The 19,522-nt window shown below is 32.2% G+C and overlaps 2 protein-coding genes and 1 long non-coding RNA gene across 3 annotated transcripts; 2 read left to right on the top strand and 1 right to left on the bottom strand.

The window, feature by feature from the left end:
• Positions 1–202: 202 nt before the first annotated feature.
• LOC101256250 (dof zinc finger protein DOF5.1) lies at positions 203–2,131 on the top strand. The gene is made up of 2 exons (XM_004250915.5): positions 203–600; positions 793–2,131. The coding sequence occupies exons 1-2, from the start codon at positions 550–552 to the stop codon at positions 1,699–1,701; spliced, it is 960 nt and encodes a 319-aa protein (XP_004250963.1). The 5' UTR covers positions 203–549; the 3' UTR covers positions 1,702–2,131.
• Positions 2,132–7,065: 4,934 nt separating this feature from the next.
• LOC101255460 (U-box domain-containing protein 13) lies at positions 7,066–15,193 on the bottom strand. Its single transcript, XM_004250912.5, has 4 exons — positions 14,660–15,193; positions 11,497–11,613; positions 10,892–11,341; positions 7,066–8,593 (listed from the first exon to the last, which is right to left on the bottom strand). The coding sequence occupies exons 1-4, from the start codon at positions 14,930–14,932 to the stop codon at positions 7,442–7,444; spliced, it is 1,992 nt and encodes a 663-aa protein (XP_004250960.1). The 5' UTR covers positions 14,933–15,193; the 3' UTR covers positions 7,066–7,441.
• Positions 15,194–17,077: 1,884 nt separating this feature from the next.
• LOC138339533 (uncharacterized) lies at positions 17,078–18,592 on the top strand. Its single transcript, XR_011212350.1, has 2 exons — positions 17,078–17,202; positions 18,278–18,592. It is a non-coding gene; the product is annotated as an uncharacterized lncRNA (long non-coding RNA).
• Positions 18,593–19,522: the final 930 nt, after the last annotated feature.

Here is a 19,522-nt window from a genome sequence, read left to right as displayed (position 1 = left end):
CCTAAAGCTACTAGTTCAACCGAACTTGTATGTAACCTTATAGGTCGTGCCATAGAGCTCGTGATCTCTTGAGTACATGATCATAACTTTACCAGTTATATGTATTAATATAATACAAAATACATCCGAGTAGTATTTTAATGGATAACTATAGAGTATAAAAGTTTCCTATTATATATAAAGTGAGTAGTCCAAGGGCATCATCATCAATATAGAAAGCTTCAAAGTGAAGGAACTTATTCTCCCACTCAATTTTTACAAAACCCTAAAAAGATATAGTAATAAAAACAAAAAGAAAGAGATAAAGGAGAGAATGTGATGAAGGAAAAATAAAAATTAAACAAGCTAAAGTTCCTCTCTTCTTTTAATTCCTTCATCTTCTTTCTTCTTTTTTTTTCTCACTCCTTTCTCTTTGTTGGGGGACTCTGGTATTCCCTTCTTCTCTCTTTATTGTGATTCTCCACTCATATATTTACAAAAAAACTCAATCAACCTTTATTAAAGATAAAGAGTAAAGAGATATCAAAGAAAAGAAAAAGAATTAAAACCATGGCTTTCTCTTCTTTTCCAATCTATTTAGATCATCCTAATTTGCACCATGTAAGTATTTTAATCTTCAATTTTCACCTTTGATACATCAAAAAGAGTAATATTCATATTCATATTCATATTCCTCTTTCTTTTTTTCTCTACTAGTCTTTTTGTTGGATATACTATACCATATATATAGATGACTTGAGTTGTGAACAAATTCCCTAACTTGTTTTTTTTTTTTTTGGGTGTTTTTTTTAGTTACAACAACAGCCAGATCATCATCAACAAGGAAACCCTGGACTTGACAATCCTCAGCTCCTTCCACCACCCACTCAGGTGGGTGGCGGGCCGGGCTCAATCAGACCAGGTTCAATGGTCAATCGAGCCCGAATAGCCAAGCTTCCGTTGCCGGAAGCTGGGCTAAAGTGTCCGAGGTGTGATTCCTCGAACACTAAGTTTTGTTACTTCAACAACTACAGCCTCTCCCAACCGCGCCATTTCTGTAAGAATTGTCGCCGTTATTGGACAAGAGGGGGTGCCTTGAGAAATGTGCCGGTGGGAGGTGGCTGTAGGAGGAATAAAAGAAATAAAAGCAGCAGCAACAACAATAGCGCAAAATCAGGAGGCGGAGGAGGACTAATGGGTAATTCTAATAATGCTTCAACAAGTGGAATTCCTTCAATTAATTGTAGCATGGAAATGATTGGTCACCACTTTTCACAATCATCTACTCAATTCACATCACTTATGGGTGCTTTCCAAAACCTAAATAATTATGGAGGAGGATTAATTCAACCTCCTACTCATCAATTAGTTGGTGAAATGGGATTTCAAATAGGGAGTAACAATTTATTACCATCTTTGGTAGCTTCTAACAACTTTGAGCATCCAACAAATTTGTACCCTAATTTTCAAAATGAAGGTACTACTACTACTACAACTACAACTATTGAAGCATCAAATGGGGTTACTCAACAAGTGAAAATGGAGGATAATAATAGACAAGGTATGAATTCATCAACTAAACAATTTTTGGGTACTCTTGAAAATAATAATCAATATTGGGATGTTGCAAATGCAAATGCAAATGCAAATGTAAATTCTTGGATAGGGTTTTCTAGTGATCTCAATAATAACTCCCTTAGTACTACCAACCATCTTCTATGATCATATGTTAACTTCAATTCTTGAATTGAAATGATTCATGGATGGTAATTGACTTCGAAATGTTGAGCCCCTAAAGTTATAAGAAGGTGGAGATTCGCGGAGTCACAATGCTAGATATAGATTGAACAGAACTCGATCATAAACTAAAAGTTCTAGCTCTGCCTCTCCTCTTGTGATCTTGTATATCATCATCATCATGTTGTTGTTAAGGATGCAACTAGAGATGCATTGCATGGTAGGATTTGTTTTGTATTTCATGGCTCTAAGTTAAAATATCTTTGTGTTGTTTGTGTGTGTTGTATTTTTTTTTGTTTTTGGGAGGTTCTTTTATAATGTGTGAAGTTATATGAGTTTTTGGTATCTGACATTATTACATTTGTACTGTCCTTGATAAGTAGTTATTTGTAATAGTAACTTATTATTTCCCAAATTCCAACCCTAGCTACTGCAAGTTCATATATAGATATATGTTTGATATTCCTTTTAGAATATTTATGAAGATGCATTTATTTTTTATGTATATATATGAGATCAACATCTTATATGTTCAAGCTGCATGAGTATTATATGATTTACCTCTTTCATGGAAGATGATACATCCTCTGTGCACTTTTACTAATTTTCACGTCTCATTTTTTACGAGTCAAAACGATCTAGATTTTGATCAATATTTTAAGATATAATTTCTTCATATTAATGTAAAAAAATTGTAATTTATAGTTTTTTTCGTATAATATATACGATTATCCAAATTTTAAAATATTAAATTAGTCCTATTCAATTTAGTTCCAAAGATAAGTAAAATTTACTCTTGTGGATAGAAACGTGACAAGTAAAAATGCAGAGAGTATCAGATTTCTAGTACTATATGGAGGGAGTATCATATTTCTAGTTCTACTTGCCAGTTGATGCGCGTGGTATCAATCCCTGTGTCTTAATTTATGTAATCAGTTTGACTGAACATGAAATTTTTTTTTAAAAAAAAAGAACTTTTGAAATTTAGAATAAGATACAAGCCATAAATACAATTTTTATGTGTCATCCCATTAAGAATAAAATAAGAAATTTAAAGTTAAAGTATTTGTATATATAAAGATGTTTACAAAAATTTGGTGAACATCAGAATTTATCTTTGGAGAAAATTAGGAGTAGTATCTTTAAAAGTAAGGTCAAGAACCAGAGACATGTGGTTGTGTGAGTTTGAGAGATTCCCACTGCTAGGTTATATATATATATATATATATAACGAGAGATGAAGTTAAAATTTAAAGTTTATAAATTCTCAACTTTATTCGAAGTTTCCTAATATGAATACATAATTAGAGCAAAAGCTATCGGGTCATTGAATTTGTAGTTAATGCTCTAGATCTGTCTTTGTATAGGGTGACACTCACTCACGCTTTTTCGATTTTGAAAATCAAACTTTTTAAATTTAACCGTGAATTTGAATATAGAATATTAAATTCTTTTGAAATAATTTTTTTTATAATTAAAAACTACAGCAAAAAACTATAAGTCACAATATACAACAATTTAAAATACTTAGATAATACACAAGGTTGGAGGTGAAAACCTATAGATGGATGTGGATTCTATCAAAAAAACAAAAATTATTCTACCATTACTAGTAGAAAATATAAATTAGCTAAGAAATTTAATTTATTAATACTTAGTTAATATTTATCGCTTAATAATTAGTAGTTAATTAGATTTTCATACGATCCATAACTAAACAAAATTGCAAACATAAAAAATCTAATATTTAGCTATAAATTATAACTTTTTATTAGTCGTTAATTTCTTATTTTTCTATCACCTTACATCAAAAGTGAAATGAGTACACCTAAAATAAAACATAGTACTTGTATTACTACGTAAATAAACTCTACTAATAGTAGAAGAAAGGCATAATACATATATTTAACCTTAAACTTGACTTTAAATTTTAACTTTGACCTTCAACTTTCATAATGCATAAACAGACATTTTAACTATTCAACTTTTAAATAAATAAACACATGAGTCCTACATGGTACAATACACGTAGGACACCACGTAGGACAAAAAAATGACATGTAGGACATGTGTGTTTATTTGTTCAACTTTATACAAGTTTAAGTATCTACTTGTGCACAACCAAAGTTGAAGGGCATATTTATGTATTATGCCTAAAAGAAAATTTTTAGGTATATAAGTTAAATTTTTGTGAAATTCTATTATATGATGAGATTCTATTATATACTCTTTACTTTTAAAAAAGAATAACCTCCTTTTCTTTTTAATTTTTTTCAAAAAGAACGATCTTTTTCTTTTTTTTGGTAATATTATAACTTTGCACGTGACATGTTTAAGTCCACAAGATTAAATGACAGTTTTGTAGATTTTACATAACTTTGCTTTAAGACCACAAAATTCAAAAATTTAATTATTTTCTTAAATTTCATACCAAATCAAACTAAACCATTATTTTTAAAACGAAGGAGTATCTATTTTTTTTTAAAGTAAAAGACAAAAGAGATAAGATTAGTAGTCAAAAGAAAGAAGAAAACGCCAAAGTTCCACTAAAAACAATGCAACTGTTTCTTTTAACTAACTGCATTGCATGGAACCATAAAAACATATATAATGAGAGAAAAGAAAGATATATTTCTTATCATATTTATATGTAAAAAGATAGTATAATAAAGAGAACAATATTATCATGATATGATGACACCACTACCTTATTCTCCACACTCTACGTCAATAATATTTCAACTTTACATTCTCTTCGTCTTAATTTATACGAAAATATTTAAAATCACAAAAACTTAATAAAATATATTTTAATACTTTCTTAAATTTTTTTTCAAGTTAGTATCAGATACGCAAGTCAAAACAAAGAAAATATCAATTTTTTATATTGACTAAAAAGAAAAAAAAAACATCACATGGCATATAAATATTGATATTAATTAAAATTTAAAATGAAATAATTTGGAGGCAAAATTTTAAAGATTGATGATTACAATGTATGGAAATTACATCACAAAAAGGAGTGGTGGTCTAAAGAGAGAGAAAGAAAAAAATAAAGAATTGTGAGAGGATATTAAACTTTATGTAAGGACCAATGTTACATGTAGAGAAATAATGAAATTGATTAAAGTATATAAGAGCATATAGCTCTATTTATATACATGAGGTAAAATCTAAAAGTGACACTATCATCACAATAAAGCAACCCTTTATACCTCCTTTAACTCCTCAAAATACTAAAACTATTTTTTTTTTTAAAAAAAACTATTATTTGTTATTTAAAGAGTTCAGTTGGTATTTATGAACTTTAACTTTAAATGTGTATAAATACATTTAAACATATATAAAATTAAATAAATAAACATATTTATCTTATGTAACATCTTACATGACAATTATGTGTTTCCGTGTCATCATACCTGAATACACGATTTTTTTGGGTATGGCTTCAAGCAAAGATTCTTTAAGAAAACTACATGGAAATACTATATTATTCGTCCAATATATCTTCTGGTATTTAACTGAACAAAAAATTTAAAAAAATAAAGAAAAAAAACTCAGAGACTTAGCATATAAAACAAGTCATAAGTATTTCTTTGACGGTAAATAATCATTTTATTAAGATCATAGTAAAAATTTCAAAGTAAGTTAATTTATTTTTCAATTAAAAACTATGACTTTTTTTTTAACAGACAAAAAGTAATAATTTATGTAAACTAAATTGAGAAGGAAGCTGTAGTCTAAAAGTTAGCATTTATAGTCAATTAATTCAAACTATTTACAACAAAAATTGAAAAGAATATAATTTTTAAAAAAATATTTGATTCCCAAATAATATACTCATAAAATAATATAGTAGTAATTGTTCTAATGTCATTGTTGTAATTAATTAGATTTTAATATATAATAAATTTCATTACGTTATAAACACTCGTGAATTAATTATTGCTCCTTTAGCAATTCCACCATAAAAGTCATGAGTTACTTTCTTTCGCACGTTTTTGTATGATTTTATTATTGTTACAAAGAGATTGTATTTTAATTACCATCCAAAAGTTTTTTACTTAATATTTTTCACTTTTAGTATTGAATTTGGTCAAAAAATCAAAAAATTATTATATTTTTTTAATTTTAAAATAAATTAATCTTTTTTCTATTTCTTAGTTAAAAGATATTAAAATTAATATGGTAAAAATATTGAAAAAGGTAAAAAATATAAGTAAAATATTATTCTGGCTAAATTCTCACCATATTTTCTGACAAAAAGGATTTTTCGTTTTAGTAATTTATATAGATAAAATAGTATTTTAAGAGTATTGTTTGCTTCCAAATTACTACTACTTCGTAATAAGTGTATGTAAAGAATAAAGATAATTTAATTAAATTTGTCTTGAAATAAGTACCATTAATCGCTAATTTTTAATTTAGACAAATAATTATGTGGATAAATGTAATTAATGAAGAGTTGCAATTAATGTTTATATACTCTATTCATTTTTACTTCTACTTTTTCCTATAAATCTTCTTCAAGTACTCATGGTTTATAAGTGAAAAAGGAGAGCAATATTCTTGTTCTTCTAATTTTCTTTTGCTAAGTTTTCTAATTTTTTTCTCCTTTTCCTAAACCTCCAATGTGTAATTATTTTTTTTTTAAAAAAAATCCAGCATTCTTGTCTAGTTTATACGAGAAGCTAATCTCTTATTTTTTTCATTATACTAGGTTTGACCATAGATTTTAGATAAGATTTAAATTTTTTTATTTTCAATATACATTTGACTAGTATAAATTTTGAATCTCATTTTAAAAATCTATCTACAAATATTTCAAGTTCCAAAAACAGTTTCTAGGAGAAATTTACTTTCACCTCACAAAAGTGCAATTCTTCCCAAATAAAATCACGTCGGAAACACAATTTCAAAACTCAAATATTTGGAAAAAATTGTATTAAAATTTCGATCGGTTAATAACATAGTAATTCCCCTCGCCCAGTATAGGAAGTGATAATAAAAGTCGGAATGTTGTTACAAGAACGGATTACACAAATAGAGGTGATCTATGCATAGTCTTTCACTTTTGCCAGATCTAGAGAGATATTACAAATCCCCGTCCCAGATTACCATTTCCCCTACCAGGAAGTGATAGTAAAAGTTGAAATGTTTTTACGGATTGCACAAATAGAGGTGATCTGTGCAGCCTTTTGCTAGAGAGATATTACGAATCCTCGTCTCAGATTCCATAGCCGCGGGTTCTACCAGAAAATCTCATACTTACGTTACTGTTATTGATGTTAAGCTTCAACTTCAAAGTCAATGGTCACAGGAGTGCTAAGAATTAAAGGAAAATGTACAAAAGGTGAAAGCATTTCCTTCGATAAAAACTGAGGAAGATTACACTTGTACAAGTTTTACAACTTACAATGATACATCAGACATTTTGCACATCAATTTTCACTTTCTGTATGTTTTCAGTTCTTACCTTCATTACCATGGCCTATTTTCATGACACTATATGCTTCAACACCAAGAAAAACAAATAAAATAACTTAATGAACAGGATTGGTGATCTTCCACCTTTCCCTCACCCCACCCCCCATTCTCTAAAGCCATGTTAAATGTCATCAAATGCTTCGAAACGAACCAAGAAAGAAAACAACACGCGAACTAGACAATACAAATGAACATTTAGTTGTATTTAGTCGACATACCACAGCTTGTTTGGATGCATTCAACTCTCAATGGCATTAGTTGATGAGGCTGGTGACCGCGAGACCTGGTTTTGAGTTTGAGACTCGGCTTGCGCCTGGGGCTGTTTTGTCTGCTCAGCAAGTCTGTTCATTCTTTCAAGCAGTTGGGTAGCTTTCCTTCTGCCTCTTTCGGTTCCATTTTGTACTAAATCCATCAAAGGACCTATCAAACCAAGTCGCTGTGCTTCGACCAGATGATGTTGGTCCCCAGAGCAGAGGTGTACTAAAACTGCAGCAGCATTTTCTTTGTTTCTGGGAGAACCATTTGCGATCACGTCTACCAAAACAGGAACCGCGTCTGCAGCTCCGATAGCTGCCTTCCCTTCTGGATGACTTGACAAGATTGCTAATATAGCAAGTGCTTCATCAACCATACCACCTTGAGGTTTTGTGAGCAGCAGCATCAATGTAGGTACAACTCCAGCCCTTATTGCCCTGCCCTTGTTCCCTTGATAAATGCATAGATTGAAAAGTGCTGTAGCTGCGTCTTTCTTTCCCCTTTGTGTACCTTCACTTAGTAACGCCACAAGCGGAGGAATCGCTCCTGAAGAACCAATGGTGACCTTATTTTCATCGATAACTGAAAGGCTGAAAAGGGTGGCTGCTGCATTTTCACGTGCTTCCATGCTCCCCTTCCTGAGTACATGAACAATACCAGGCACTGCCCCTGAAGTTACGATGTGTCCTTTATTATTCTCACATATGGAAAGGTTGAGAAGTGCTGTAACAGCATGCTCTTGAGTTCGAGAATCTGGTGTGGATAGAAGATGGACTAGCAGAGGAATGGCACCAGCTTCAGCTATTGCAACACGATTATCAGTATTACGCTTAGCAAGAAGGCGGATTTCACCTGCAGCAGAACGTGCCTCTTCGGGGCTGCCAGATTTGAGCTTTCTCAGGAGATTCTCTATCATCGAGTGCTCAGCAGGAGTGCATGCAGATGCAGACTTTTTAGGTGGAGCACTACCTGGTCTTTTAGGTGGTTCAATCCCATTCGCTTCACACCACTGTGCTATAAGGCTACGCAACACATAGTTGGGTGTCAGAGATTTGCTTGTGAGGGCTTGTTGAGTCTTGGGACAAGTGCTATGTCCAGCTTCCAGCCACTTCTCAATACAAGAACGTTCATAGGTCTGCAGTAAAGTAAAATATTAACCTGGTAAAAATAATGATATAGAAATTCGAACTCCACCTTTAAATGAAGTACTGTTATCTAGTGGAAATCATATATGTTGTTTCTAAGGACATGAATGAAGGAGCCGTCACTAGCGTGAGAACCGTAGTAGGAGATACAAAGGAGTTTCCTATATCAGTGGGTCTGCACCAAGAATCGACATTGAACCCTACTTGTCCTTAGTTATGGATGAGCTAACCATCAAGATACAAGATGAGGTTCCATTACTATTTGCTGATGATCTTGCGTTGATTGACATGACTAGTGACTGCTTCAACCAAAAGCTTGGACTATGAAAAACTACTTTAGAGAGTATGGGTTTGAGTTTAAGTAGAGGTAAGCTTGGATACATGCACAACAAGTTCAGTCAACACGAGAAGAGGAAAGTTGAGGTAAGACTACACAGTATTGCGGTCCCAAAATGTATGCAATTTAGATATCTAGACTTGTTATTTCAAGAGAATGGAATGACAGATGATTTATAGAATTAAAGTCGGATGATTTAAATGGAGAAATGTTATCGGACTGTTATGTGATAGAAAGAAGCCTACCAAAGTCAAAGATAAACTCTACAGAATAGTTATAAGACCGGCAATGTCATATGGTAGTGAATGTTGTGCCGCTAGAGTCTAAGATATCCACAATATAAGTGTTGCGTAAAAGCAAATGCTAAGATGGATGCGTTCAAGATTAGATAAGATAAAATGATCAGCCAGAAGGAGCAATTAGCAGATATTAAGGATAAAATGAGAGGTCACTTGAGATAGTTTGATCATGTCTTGTGTAGAACTACAGATACACTGGTCGTAGGTATGAAATCATGGTGACAGAAGGTATTTAAAGGGAACGAGATAAAACTAAAATCACATGAAAATGAGTAATAAGACCTATAATTTCTTGAAATCAATGCAAACTTAGGTAAAGACAAGGCACAATGGAGAAAAAAGATCCATGTTAAGTGAAATCTACTAGTTCGGAATAGGTTCTAGTCTTGTTAGAGGACTTTGAATAATAACAGCATGATTATTATTACTATTACTACATTTACTTGCATAGGTTTTAAACTTTTTTCACTTTTTTTTTTGTATTTAGAGTGATGATGAAATGAGTTGCCCTTAAATGAATTAGATAGACTCATATAGCAGACCCCAAGTTGTTTGGGACTAAGACATAGTTGTTAACTTGTTTCTATTTATGTGTGATCAGCACGTATGAACCAACAGACTAATATGTAACCTTGCTCATACATGGTGATTTACACTTTCGCAGCTCTGCCCTAGAAAAAGCTATGACCACTAGTTGATGTGATGGTTCTTTTTTCTTTTCGATAACTAGTAGATGTGATGTTTCTTCAAAATCATTTCTTAAAGGCAAAATACATAGATAGGATCAAATAGACACACTGACCATTTAGACATATCTACTTGGCAAAGATGTGTACCTGGGAAATTACGTGTATTTTAGTTAAATGTGAGCGCGTGAGGCCTTCATCAGACCTTTTCCTCTCCTTTTTAGAAATTAAATAAATTTTGTACGGGGTTCCATACTGCATTATTATTTTTCCTTACTCAAAATCTCCCAACAATAATACCCATTCTTTTTCAACCAAAATTCCATGTGAACCTTCCTCATCCTAACATCAGTAGCTCTACCACCTTTAAATATAATCCTCCACCTCTCTTTCAACCTTGACACAAAAGAGAAATTAAAAAAAAAAAAAAAAGCTCACATTGAGTTCAGACATGGATAACCTTCAAGATCACTGGATTCAGCTCTCTTTTAGCCTTCGAGCTGGTCTAGTTCAAAGTAAGGAAAAAGATACGAGTTGTTCTTTAATTGGTTCATTTGACACGTCATTGACAAGTGTAACTCACACATAAGGTCTGCTGGACTTGGGTATTTATAAGCAACAGTTATTCCGACTTGTATATGGTCATACTGAATCTTAAAATGTTTTAAGTAACCGTTGGAGACAACTTAAAGGGGCTATCTATGTATTTTTCCTATCTTAAATACGTATATCTAATACTGCGCCTAAATGAAACATAGAGATTACAGATCTGCAGCAATCACTGATGAACTATAACTCTGACAGACAACTAAGAAGTACACATAGACACAAGCAAGTTATTAGTTATATATCATCTAAAAGTAAGGAATAATCTGGTAATAACATCTTTCGGTAATGCAAGAACAAGAAATAGATAGTTTTAACTAAACTTTATACCAATAGGTTAAAAAGACACAGCATCAATACCTGTCCAGTTGAAACAATGACGGGATCTGTCATCAACTCCAAGGAAATAGGGCAACGAAAATCATCCGGTATAACTGGGGCCTTCTGGCTTCCGTCTGCAGATGCTTGTCCACTAATATTTGAAGACTTATCTCTTCCATAAGAATCAATGTTTGGATTCTCAGTCTGTACAAAGTCCTTAATTTTCTTCAGTAGCATTGACATCTTCTCAATTCTCTCCTCAGGATCCCCATCAGTAGCAATGACCATTTCATGCAAAGCTAGTGATTCTTGTTTAAGGTCATCTAACTCGGTCAGCTGTAGCTTATCAACTAACCTCCTTAGGACATCATGATCTACAGCGGCGTCATTACTCCTGCTATAAAGAGACAGCAAATCTTCATGCAGTTCAGCATCAGGTGTTTCAACCCTTCCTTTGGCTCTTCGGAACTGAGAAAGGACAAGTGCAACCTGACAGCAGAAGAAGTTATAGATGGTGAAGAACTGCAGATGAAATGTGTTTAACCGTAGACTATTTATTCCATCATGAGCTCAGGTACTTATGTTGCTTCTTCCTGAAAAATCTCCCTTTTGGAATGAAGAAATAATTAGAAAATAATGTGTACCTGTTCCTTAACTTCGTCGGATATTTCAAGCTTTTCATAATAAATTCCATTCAAAGCTTGTTCAAGCTTGGATGTCAGCTCTTGAAATTTATTCATGATATGCTCCATTTCTAGCACCTGGAAATAGACACCATTACTTGAGTATTTAAATAAAATTATGTAGGACATTGTGTCACTGATGGTTCAAAGAATCTCACTGTATTTTACAAGAATTAGACATCCTACATGCAAGGAAAGCACAACTCACAATGAAATAGAAAACTGCATCATACAAATTGCCAGCTTTAATCCAAAATTGGTTTCTGAGAATATCATTAGGCAATGCAAATCGTAAATCTCACGTCAGACATCTCTTGACATCCTAAAGACCGAGTCAGTTTATCGTGTTTGGAAATCAGGTCAATCAATTAGTTAATGTAAAGTTCACAAGGGACCACATTCCTAAAGTTAATTCTCAAAGACATTTTGTGGCAAAAGAACAGGATCATCCCTAAGAGGCTAGGAAGAACAAGTAGTGGAATTTCTCCAAGAAATCTTCAGTCATAAGTTAGAGAAAATGACCCTCCTTCCAGTAGTGTTAGATTAATGTATCATACGAGCATCCTGAGTAGGAAATGATATCTAGATGTGAGAATACATGGAGATTTCAACTGAAAAGTTGGAAGCTAGACCATCAACCACGTGGAAATCAAACTTCCCGAAAAATTCGAATAATAACTCTAATCAAGTAATTGTGTGTTGTTGTATTATTAATTGCTTGCAATCCTGAACCAAAGTATGCATTATGGATTATCGAAATCCATCGGCATTGGGGATTACAGGAATCCAAAAGTACATCCAACATTAAAGCCATGTGAAACAAAATCAGAGTCCACAAGTGAGCCACATTTATTAATAGAATCTTCAACCGTCTAGCAGACATAGTTGGCAGGATCTATTATCCATTTGCTGTGTATTCCCATGTACGAAGAGAGTATTACGAGGGTCAAAATCTATAGGTCGCATGGATGACTCAAATATAATAAATGACTGCACACTAAAAGGACAGAAATACAACCAGAGCCAACACTTTCCATACACAGATTGAGTTAGCGTAGATTGTAAAGCAAACCTACTCGAGACTAACTTAAAGAGAAAATCTCTACCATAATCTCGAAAATCTTAGTTTACTGGCAGCAACAAGAAGCGTTATTATAAAGATGAAAAAGAATATTTCATTCACCTTGTCAGTGTACTCACTTATTTTTTGTAGCTAATTTGCAACATCATATCACGAGAAAAAGATCAATATTGTCCCTTATCTTTGAGTTTAGATTCAAAATGATCCATTATCTTTGACATGGAACAATAATAATCTTTCTTCTTTGACAAGATAATGCATTTCTAGTCTCCTCCAACATTTTCTGTCTATTTCCTTTGTTGGAGAAACCACGTGTGGCCTAAAATTGTACCCCGTAAAGCTATCTTAACATTAAAGGCCTGGTACAGTTATGCCGACCCATCTAGATCCAGGGAGGTGAGACCGGAACTAAAGCCCGGATAAGTCCTCATATATAACTGCTTCCGGTGAATCGAGGATTCTCTCCATCAGTCACTCAGTAATGGTTAAATATGCAATAAATGATAATGGTCATTATGACAGCTGGAATACGCGGGAAATGTTACTTAGGGTTAGGTCATAAAATACATCCCTTCCCCTCACTCCAAACCTATCTGATTTCATCGCAAGAACTACGTTACTCTCTGAATTGAAATGCAAGCTCTTGCTTTTCCCAGTGATGTTGCTAGACAATTACGCTGGAGACGACTAAAAATATTCTCATTTTCTCTTATATTCACTATTTTATTGTCTGTTATTATTGCTCATTGCTTGAACATACTCATTGACAAGTAATTTAGCATTAAAAACATACTATTTGGTCATTATAATTCAATTGTTACTTTAAGACTCAGTTTTAGGGGAAAACAATGATTTTCCCGTAAGTAAGTCCATTTATCTTTATTTTCTTCTTGTTGCTCACTTTTTTAAGTGTGACTGAATCTATAGAAAAAGACACAATTAGCATTCTCGGCAAGATTTCAAGTATCAAACTTTTGTGTTTTGCTGATCAACTTGCCAAAACTCTCACCAGAATTAATATCATTACATCGCAAAACTTAAATTTCTATGTGAATAGTGGTTAATAAAAGTGTAAGCATTTCCACAATCCATGTTTTGTATGTTACTTTATTTCTTACTTGAGTTCCATAAATTTAAAATTTGTACCTCTCGTTATTTTACTTTGGTAAGTTTCCTACGAAAAAATCATAACTTTTTTAGATCATAAATTTTCCTATTAGTCATAGATGGGAAATGTTGGAGGAGACCGAAAATGCACCATTCTTGGGCAAAAATAGAGGACTATTAGTGCTCCAATGAGAAAGATAAACGGATTATTTTGAGTCTAAACCCAAAATGAAGGATAATTTTGGACCCTTTTTTCTTTGTCACCGATCTAATGATTCATAACTAGAGGAGTTTATTTTGTCATTTGTCCCATATTTGGTTGACAGAGTTACATGATACCTATTGCTGAGCTGGCATGTATCACGTGGAATTAGTGAAGATGAGCCAGCTCAGGTAATCACATGGAATTAGTGAAGATGTGTCAAGCTGGCTCAGACATCACGCATACCAAAAAGAAAAACTAGAGGAATTTATTTCGCCATTTGTCTTATCTTTATCTTTAGTAGACAGAGTTATCTCATACCTGTTGCATTGCTGAGCTGGTAGGTATCACGTGAAATTAGTGAAAATGAGTCAGCTCAAGTATCACATGAAAAAGTGAAGATGCGACAAGCTGACTCAGACACCGCGAATACCAAAAAATGGAGGAATTTTAGAAAACAGTGAAAAAAATTCAAATCTTTTCTAGAGGTTTCATCTCAAAATTCTTCAATGTGGAAATTAATCAGAAACAAATCCATCATTAATCCTAAAAAATCAAACAGAAAATGTAAAGCATTTACTACCATTAAATTAATTACCCAATCATTTCAGCAAATAAACAAATTTTTAACCAAATTTCAAACAGAATCAGTTTAACAAACTTCAATTAATTTCAAACAAGTAAAACACAAAATCAAACTGAGAAAATCTAAGCTGAATTTAAAACATACGCACCAGATAAATCTTACTGCCTTCGCTACCAAATTTGAGCAATTCCTTGGCAGATTCAAGAGCTTCTTTTAATGAAATCAACGATTTCATAGATTCAATGGGTAATTTCTCTTTGCTATCACGAATCTCTTCGAACATTGGAGTCAACAACTTGAGCCTTCGAGCTAAATTACAGAACTGTTTCTTCACAGAAATTCTATAATCCGATATGCTCGATATATCATTAACTATTTCAATCAACTTTTTAGCTACTTCTCCTTTATCTTCTTCTCCCATTGCTTCAAAGATCCAAAAAAAAAAGGTTTGAAGAATCAAAATGAAGGTTTGATTTTGTTGCTAAATTTGAAAGAAAAGGTCGTCGGAGATGGTCGTCGTGGTCGACTTGGTCGACTCCATGAGTTAGAGAGAGAAAGAGGAAGTTGAAGAGAAAAAATGGCGTTTTTTTATTTTAATTTGAGTCTATGGAATTGAGAGTTTGAGAGTATAGAGAGAAATGGGGACAAGGAGGTGAAATGTTTTTTTATTTTATTTGTGTATATTATTTTTTTTATATATATAATTTCTTTTACATATATATTTTTGGTATGTGGCTCGGCTTGAGGTGTTATTGAGTTGGCTTAACTAGGGTTAGATTTTGAGATTATTCCTTTTTTGGCTTAACTAGGGTTAGATCAATACTTAAACCAAGGTTTTTGATGAATAATAATAACGTACACTTTCATCATCTTTTTTTTAATAGCAATCCTTGCATAGGGTTTATAAGGAAAAAAAAAATAAGTGAAATAGGGTGTATGTGGCATTCCACACTTATGTTCGGCGAAAATTTTTATTATTTATATATGATTAAAATTATTTTATGTATATACAATAGATGTTGAACTCCCTTCGATTCGTTCGTAGATTTACTTTTTCATATTTTAAATCCCTTATTAAGAATTTTAGCTTCGCCATTATTTGTATGGTTAGAAAAAATTATATGTGATTTTATTTTCATGCAGAGTTGAAAATAAAACGCAGACAATCTATTTTGATTAAGAATTTTTCTTTTTGATAAGTTCTTTTTAAAATCTTAAGAATAGATTACTATTAAGTGAGTCAGATGATTGATATTATGGAGGTTTAGGTTTTCTTGGTCAGATGGGTGAATGTTATCGATAGTTGTCTATTTGATCATGTTAAAGTTTGTTTCACCTTATTATGCATATCAATGTAACAAACTTTTGTAGTATGCGCGATAAGATCATCATTATGACGTGCTTTTATTTTTGTGAGCAAAAATTTTCGAGTCTCATAGATTCATGTCAGTTATTTTAAAATCGTCTTTCTGATGTATCAGTTAATTCTATTTTTATCTCTTTTATTTAATTAAAAGTGTGTTCAGAAAGAAATGTTACACTTGCAAGTGAGTTGAAAATATGAAATATAACTTTAAATTGAATTCAAAAGTTTATTGACCAATCACTAATTTTTAAATAATGTTTAAAAATATCAGGAAAAAATAAATATCATATATGATCAAGCGGATCTTTTTAAAAAAAAATTCTCCACTTTCTTTTTCTACAATTATCTTAATATATAAGTATTAATTTTAATATTTTTGCTTAGTTGTAGGAAGAAAAAAAATAATCTTATAAAGCTCGGCTTAGCAGCTTAAGTTTTTGTGTTTCTGACTGAAAAATAAAAAATTATAAAAACAGCTTAAGTTTATATTTGGGATTTTAGCTGTAACCGTTTGCCAGGTCAGTATGAGTTTGGTCCTAAAAGACATAGAGCTATAAGCTCTTTAAAAATAAATAAAATAAAATAAAAAAGACAAAATTTCGTCAATAATGCTAATTGCATCCAAATTTACGAAAATAACGAGATTTTAGTTAATAATAAAAATATAGCAGCATTTTGATTTGCGCATAATAATAGTGAATATTACTGTATTTGCGCACATAATAAGTGTATCCATACGCAGAATGTATCTAGGGGTTTATCAGATTTGCAGAATAATAAATTATATTCCCCTTCGTGTAATAATATATTTTTGTCGTTATAATAAAACTAAGGGGGAAATAATTTGAGCCAGGCTACTTCTAAGTAGTAACTTGGAAATTTTTAACCGATGTTAAACTCGCGTGAAATCTGAGTCAGGTGAATCTGATAGTGAATGGTGGACTTAATTATAAATTTTATCACATCAGGATAGCCAAAACGTTAAGAGTCGCTTTACGGAAACAAATTCGGGCGAGTAGAACTCCCAAACTGATCTTGATGTGAAGGGGTAATTTTAGAATGTCCAGGATTGAAGGTGTGTTGTGAAATGGGAGCTTGAAACTCAATTTCGAGGTTCTGTCTCCATACAAACCGTTGGGCTGCGTTTATTCTCGCCAGGGCGGGGCCGCTGTGGTGGGACGGGGTCCGTCGTGGTAGTCTAATCGCAAACTTAAATCGGGAAAAACCCCAAAATCATTATTTTATGTAAAACTTCCTTCTTGAGAGCTAGAGAAGATCTGGTGCATGTGATTCTTAACAATTTTCCACAATTTCTAACGATAAAGGTAAGTTAATTATTCCTTAATCCATATTTCGATTCTTAAATTTTTAAAATCTCGGGTAATTATCATTGGGGGAGGGTTTTGGCCCGAAGTTAATGGTGAAAAATCTCTAGTTGAATATTAGGACCTAAGGTTTGGATTTGGATTGATAGTTTGATTATAATACGAGTAAATTAGGTCTCGTTTATTGATCCTTGCGTTGATTACTTGTGTTTAGACAAAGAACAAGCGAAAAGAATCTGGTAAGGAAAGGCTCAATTAACTACAACAAAAATGACCATTAGCGGCATTTAATTCTTAATAGCCGCTAAATATGTATTTTTAGTGGCAATTGTCACTCTTTATATATGTCACAAAGCCTTTAGCGATATTGGTTTAATGACACTTAACTAATGCCGGTAAAGACATTAGCACTCTTTATTAGTGTCAATATTTAATATCGTTAAAAGTTATTTTTGTTGTAGTGATTGTCTTACGAGGATTCAAACTTGATTTCGAGATAGGTGATGATTTAATTTTTTTTTTTTTTGTAATATATGCCAGATAATTGCTTCATTGCTATGCATGCGTGTATGTGAATAGTGAAATGTAAATCAAATCTAATGAAATAGTTATATGCGAACAACTACACGTCAAACTGTTACTTGACCATGTGAATATATGCACTATTCATTTTAGTGTGGTTGTGATTGTTGTTGTGCTGATAATTGGATCAGGTGTCATATTCCGACACATACATTAAATCGGTGTCACATTTCGGCACGTATATTTGATCGGGTATCACATTTTGACACATACATTGAATTGGGTGTGACGTTCTCTATCACACTAAAAGTTTGGACATGGGTCCCATGATAAAACCACTTGTGATTATTATGTTCATGTCTATCTATCATTGACATTGAGAAATTGTATGTTGCTCCTGAAATGCTTATTGAACTATGCATTCAGTATATGTGTGTTTGCTATGTTGTAATTACATGTTTATACTTCGCTTACTGGAGTGATTTGTGTGATCCTACCAGTATACTGTGGTTGAGAATTGATTCTGCATTTGCTCGTTCTTTGTTGAGTACAGGGCGATTGCTGATAGATCTCAATTAGGAGATCACTAATTGAGACCGAAGTCAAGGGAGAGCCAATTCCAGGCTGTCATAAGTCCCTTATTGTTTAGTCCATTTTTTCAGCCTCAGACTCTATAGTTAGATCTATTAGTATGTTTAATTTCGGGATTGCACACCCCCCCCCCCTCTTTCCTTAGACTTGTTGATTGGTGGAGGTTTGGTAGAATAACTTTCAGGTTCTAGGGGTTGACCTCCGCAATAGTTTGTTTTGTTTATTTAAAACCTTTGGATCAAGTTTATGAGAACTACGTTTTTATTCATCATTTAAATCTGTTTCCGTATTTTTAAATGGTTATTTTTTCGTTAAGTTACTTAGTTGAGTCTAGTAATGCTTTTCACCGGAGGAATGTGGCTGTCAATCATGGCATGACACTTCCTCCCATTTTGTGTGAATTTTGAGATTCAAACAAATCTATCTTTAATGTAAGTTTTCATAGATCATTTAAACATTTTGAGTTATCAATTATTGTGACTTATAGTACTGTTTACCTAGTTTACAAATATATAAATTTCATTTCAAAAAATATTAAAGATTCTACGCCCAAATTTCTGGTCAAACTTAACTTATGCAACTCTCAAAAAAATAAAAAGTGTCACGTAAATTAAAAAAGAAATTACTAAGTATAAAAAGAGATAAATAGATTTTGAATAAATTGAACAGAAAAATAGAGGTTGATTACGTGGTTTCGGCTGTTCAAATATCGCCTTGAGTTTTCAAGTTCAATTACAATCACTATATTTTATTTGTAAAATTCACTAACTGAAATATTGAATTTATCACTGTTTATACGGATACTATATCACTGTAGCAGAATACAGTATATTGATAAGCATAACAATAGTAAAAATATATTATATCGTGCACTTAATAAGTATATATCATATCTATATTTATTACTTATGCACATTAATGTTCATGAATCATGATTAACTATTGTCTTAGAGTAATAGCTCGAATTGTAACCCTTTTCATGAAGATAAATTAACATGATGAAAGGAGAAGCAAATTTATTTAAATTTAAATCAAGGTGGAAACCTTTTCTAAAAAAAATCTAAAAATGTTCATGATGTATGTTTTTTTTTTTTTTTGGATTATTATTTATAGGTGCAGAGCACCTGCTATTAAACCACTAAATTGGCCACTGGTATTATATTTTGTTGTCTTTTATTTAGTTACTAATATTTTTTTTAGACATTCA

The sequence above is a fragment of the Solanum lycopersicum genome, chromosome 11, assembly GCF_036512215.1.
Source record: "Solanum lycopersicum chromosome 11, SLM_r2.1".
Lineage (NCBI taxonomy): Eukaryota > Viridiplantae > Streptophyta > Magnoliopsida > Solanales > Solanaceae > Solanum > Solanum lycopersicum.
This window is presented reverse-complemented; position numbering and strand designations above follow the sequence as displayed.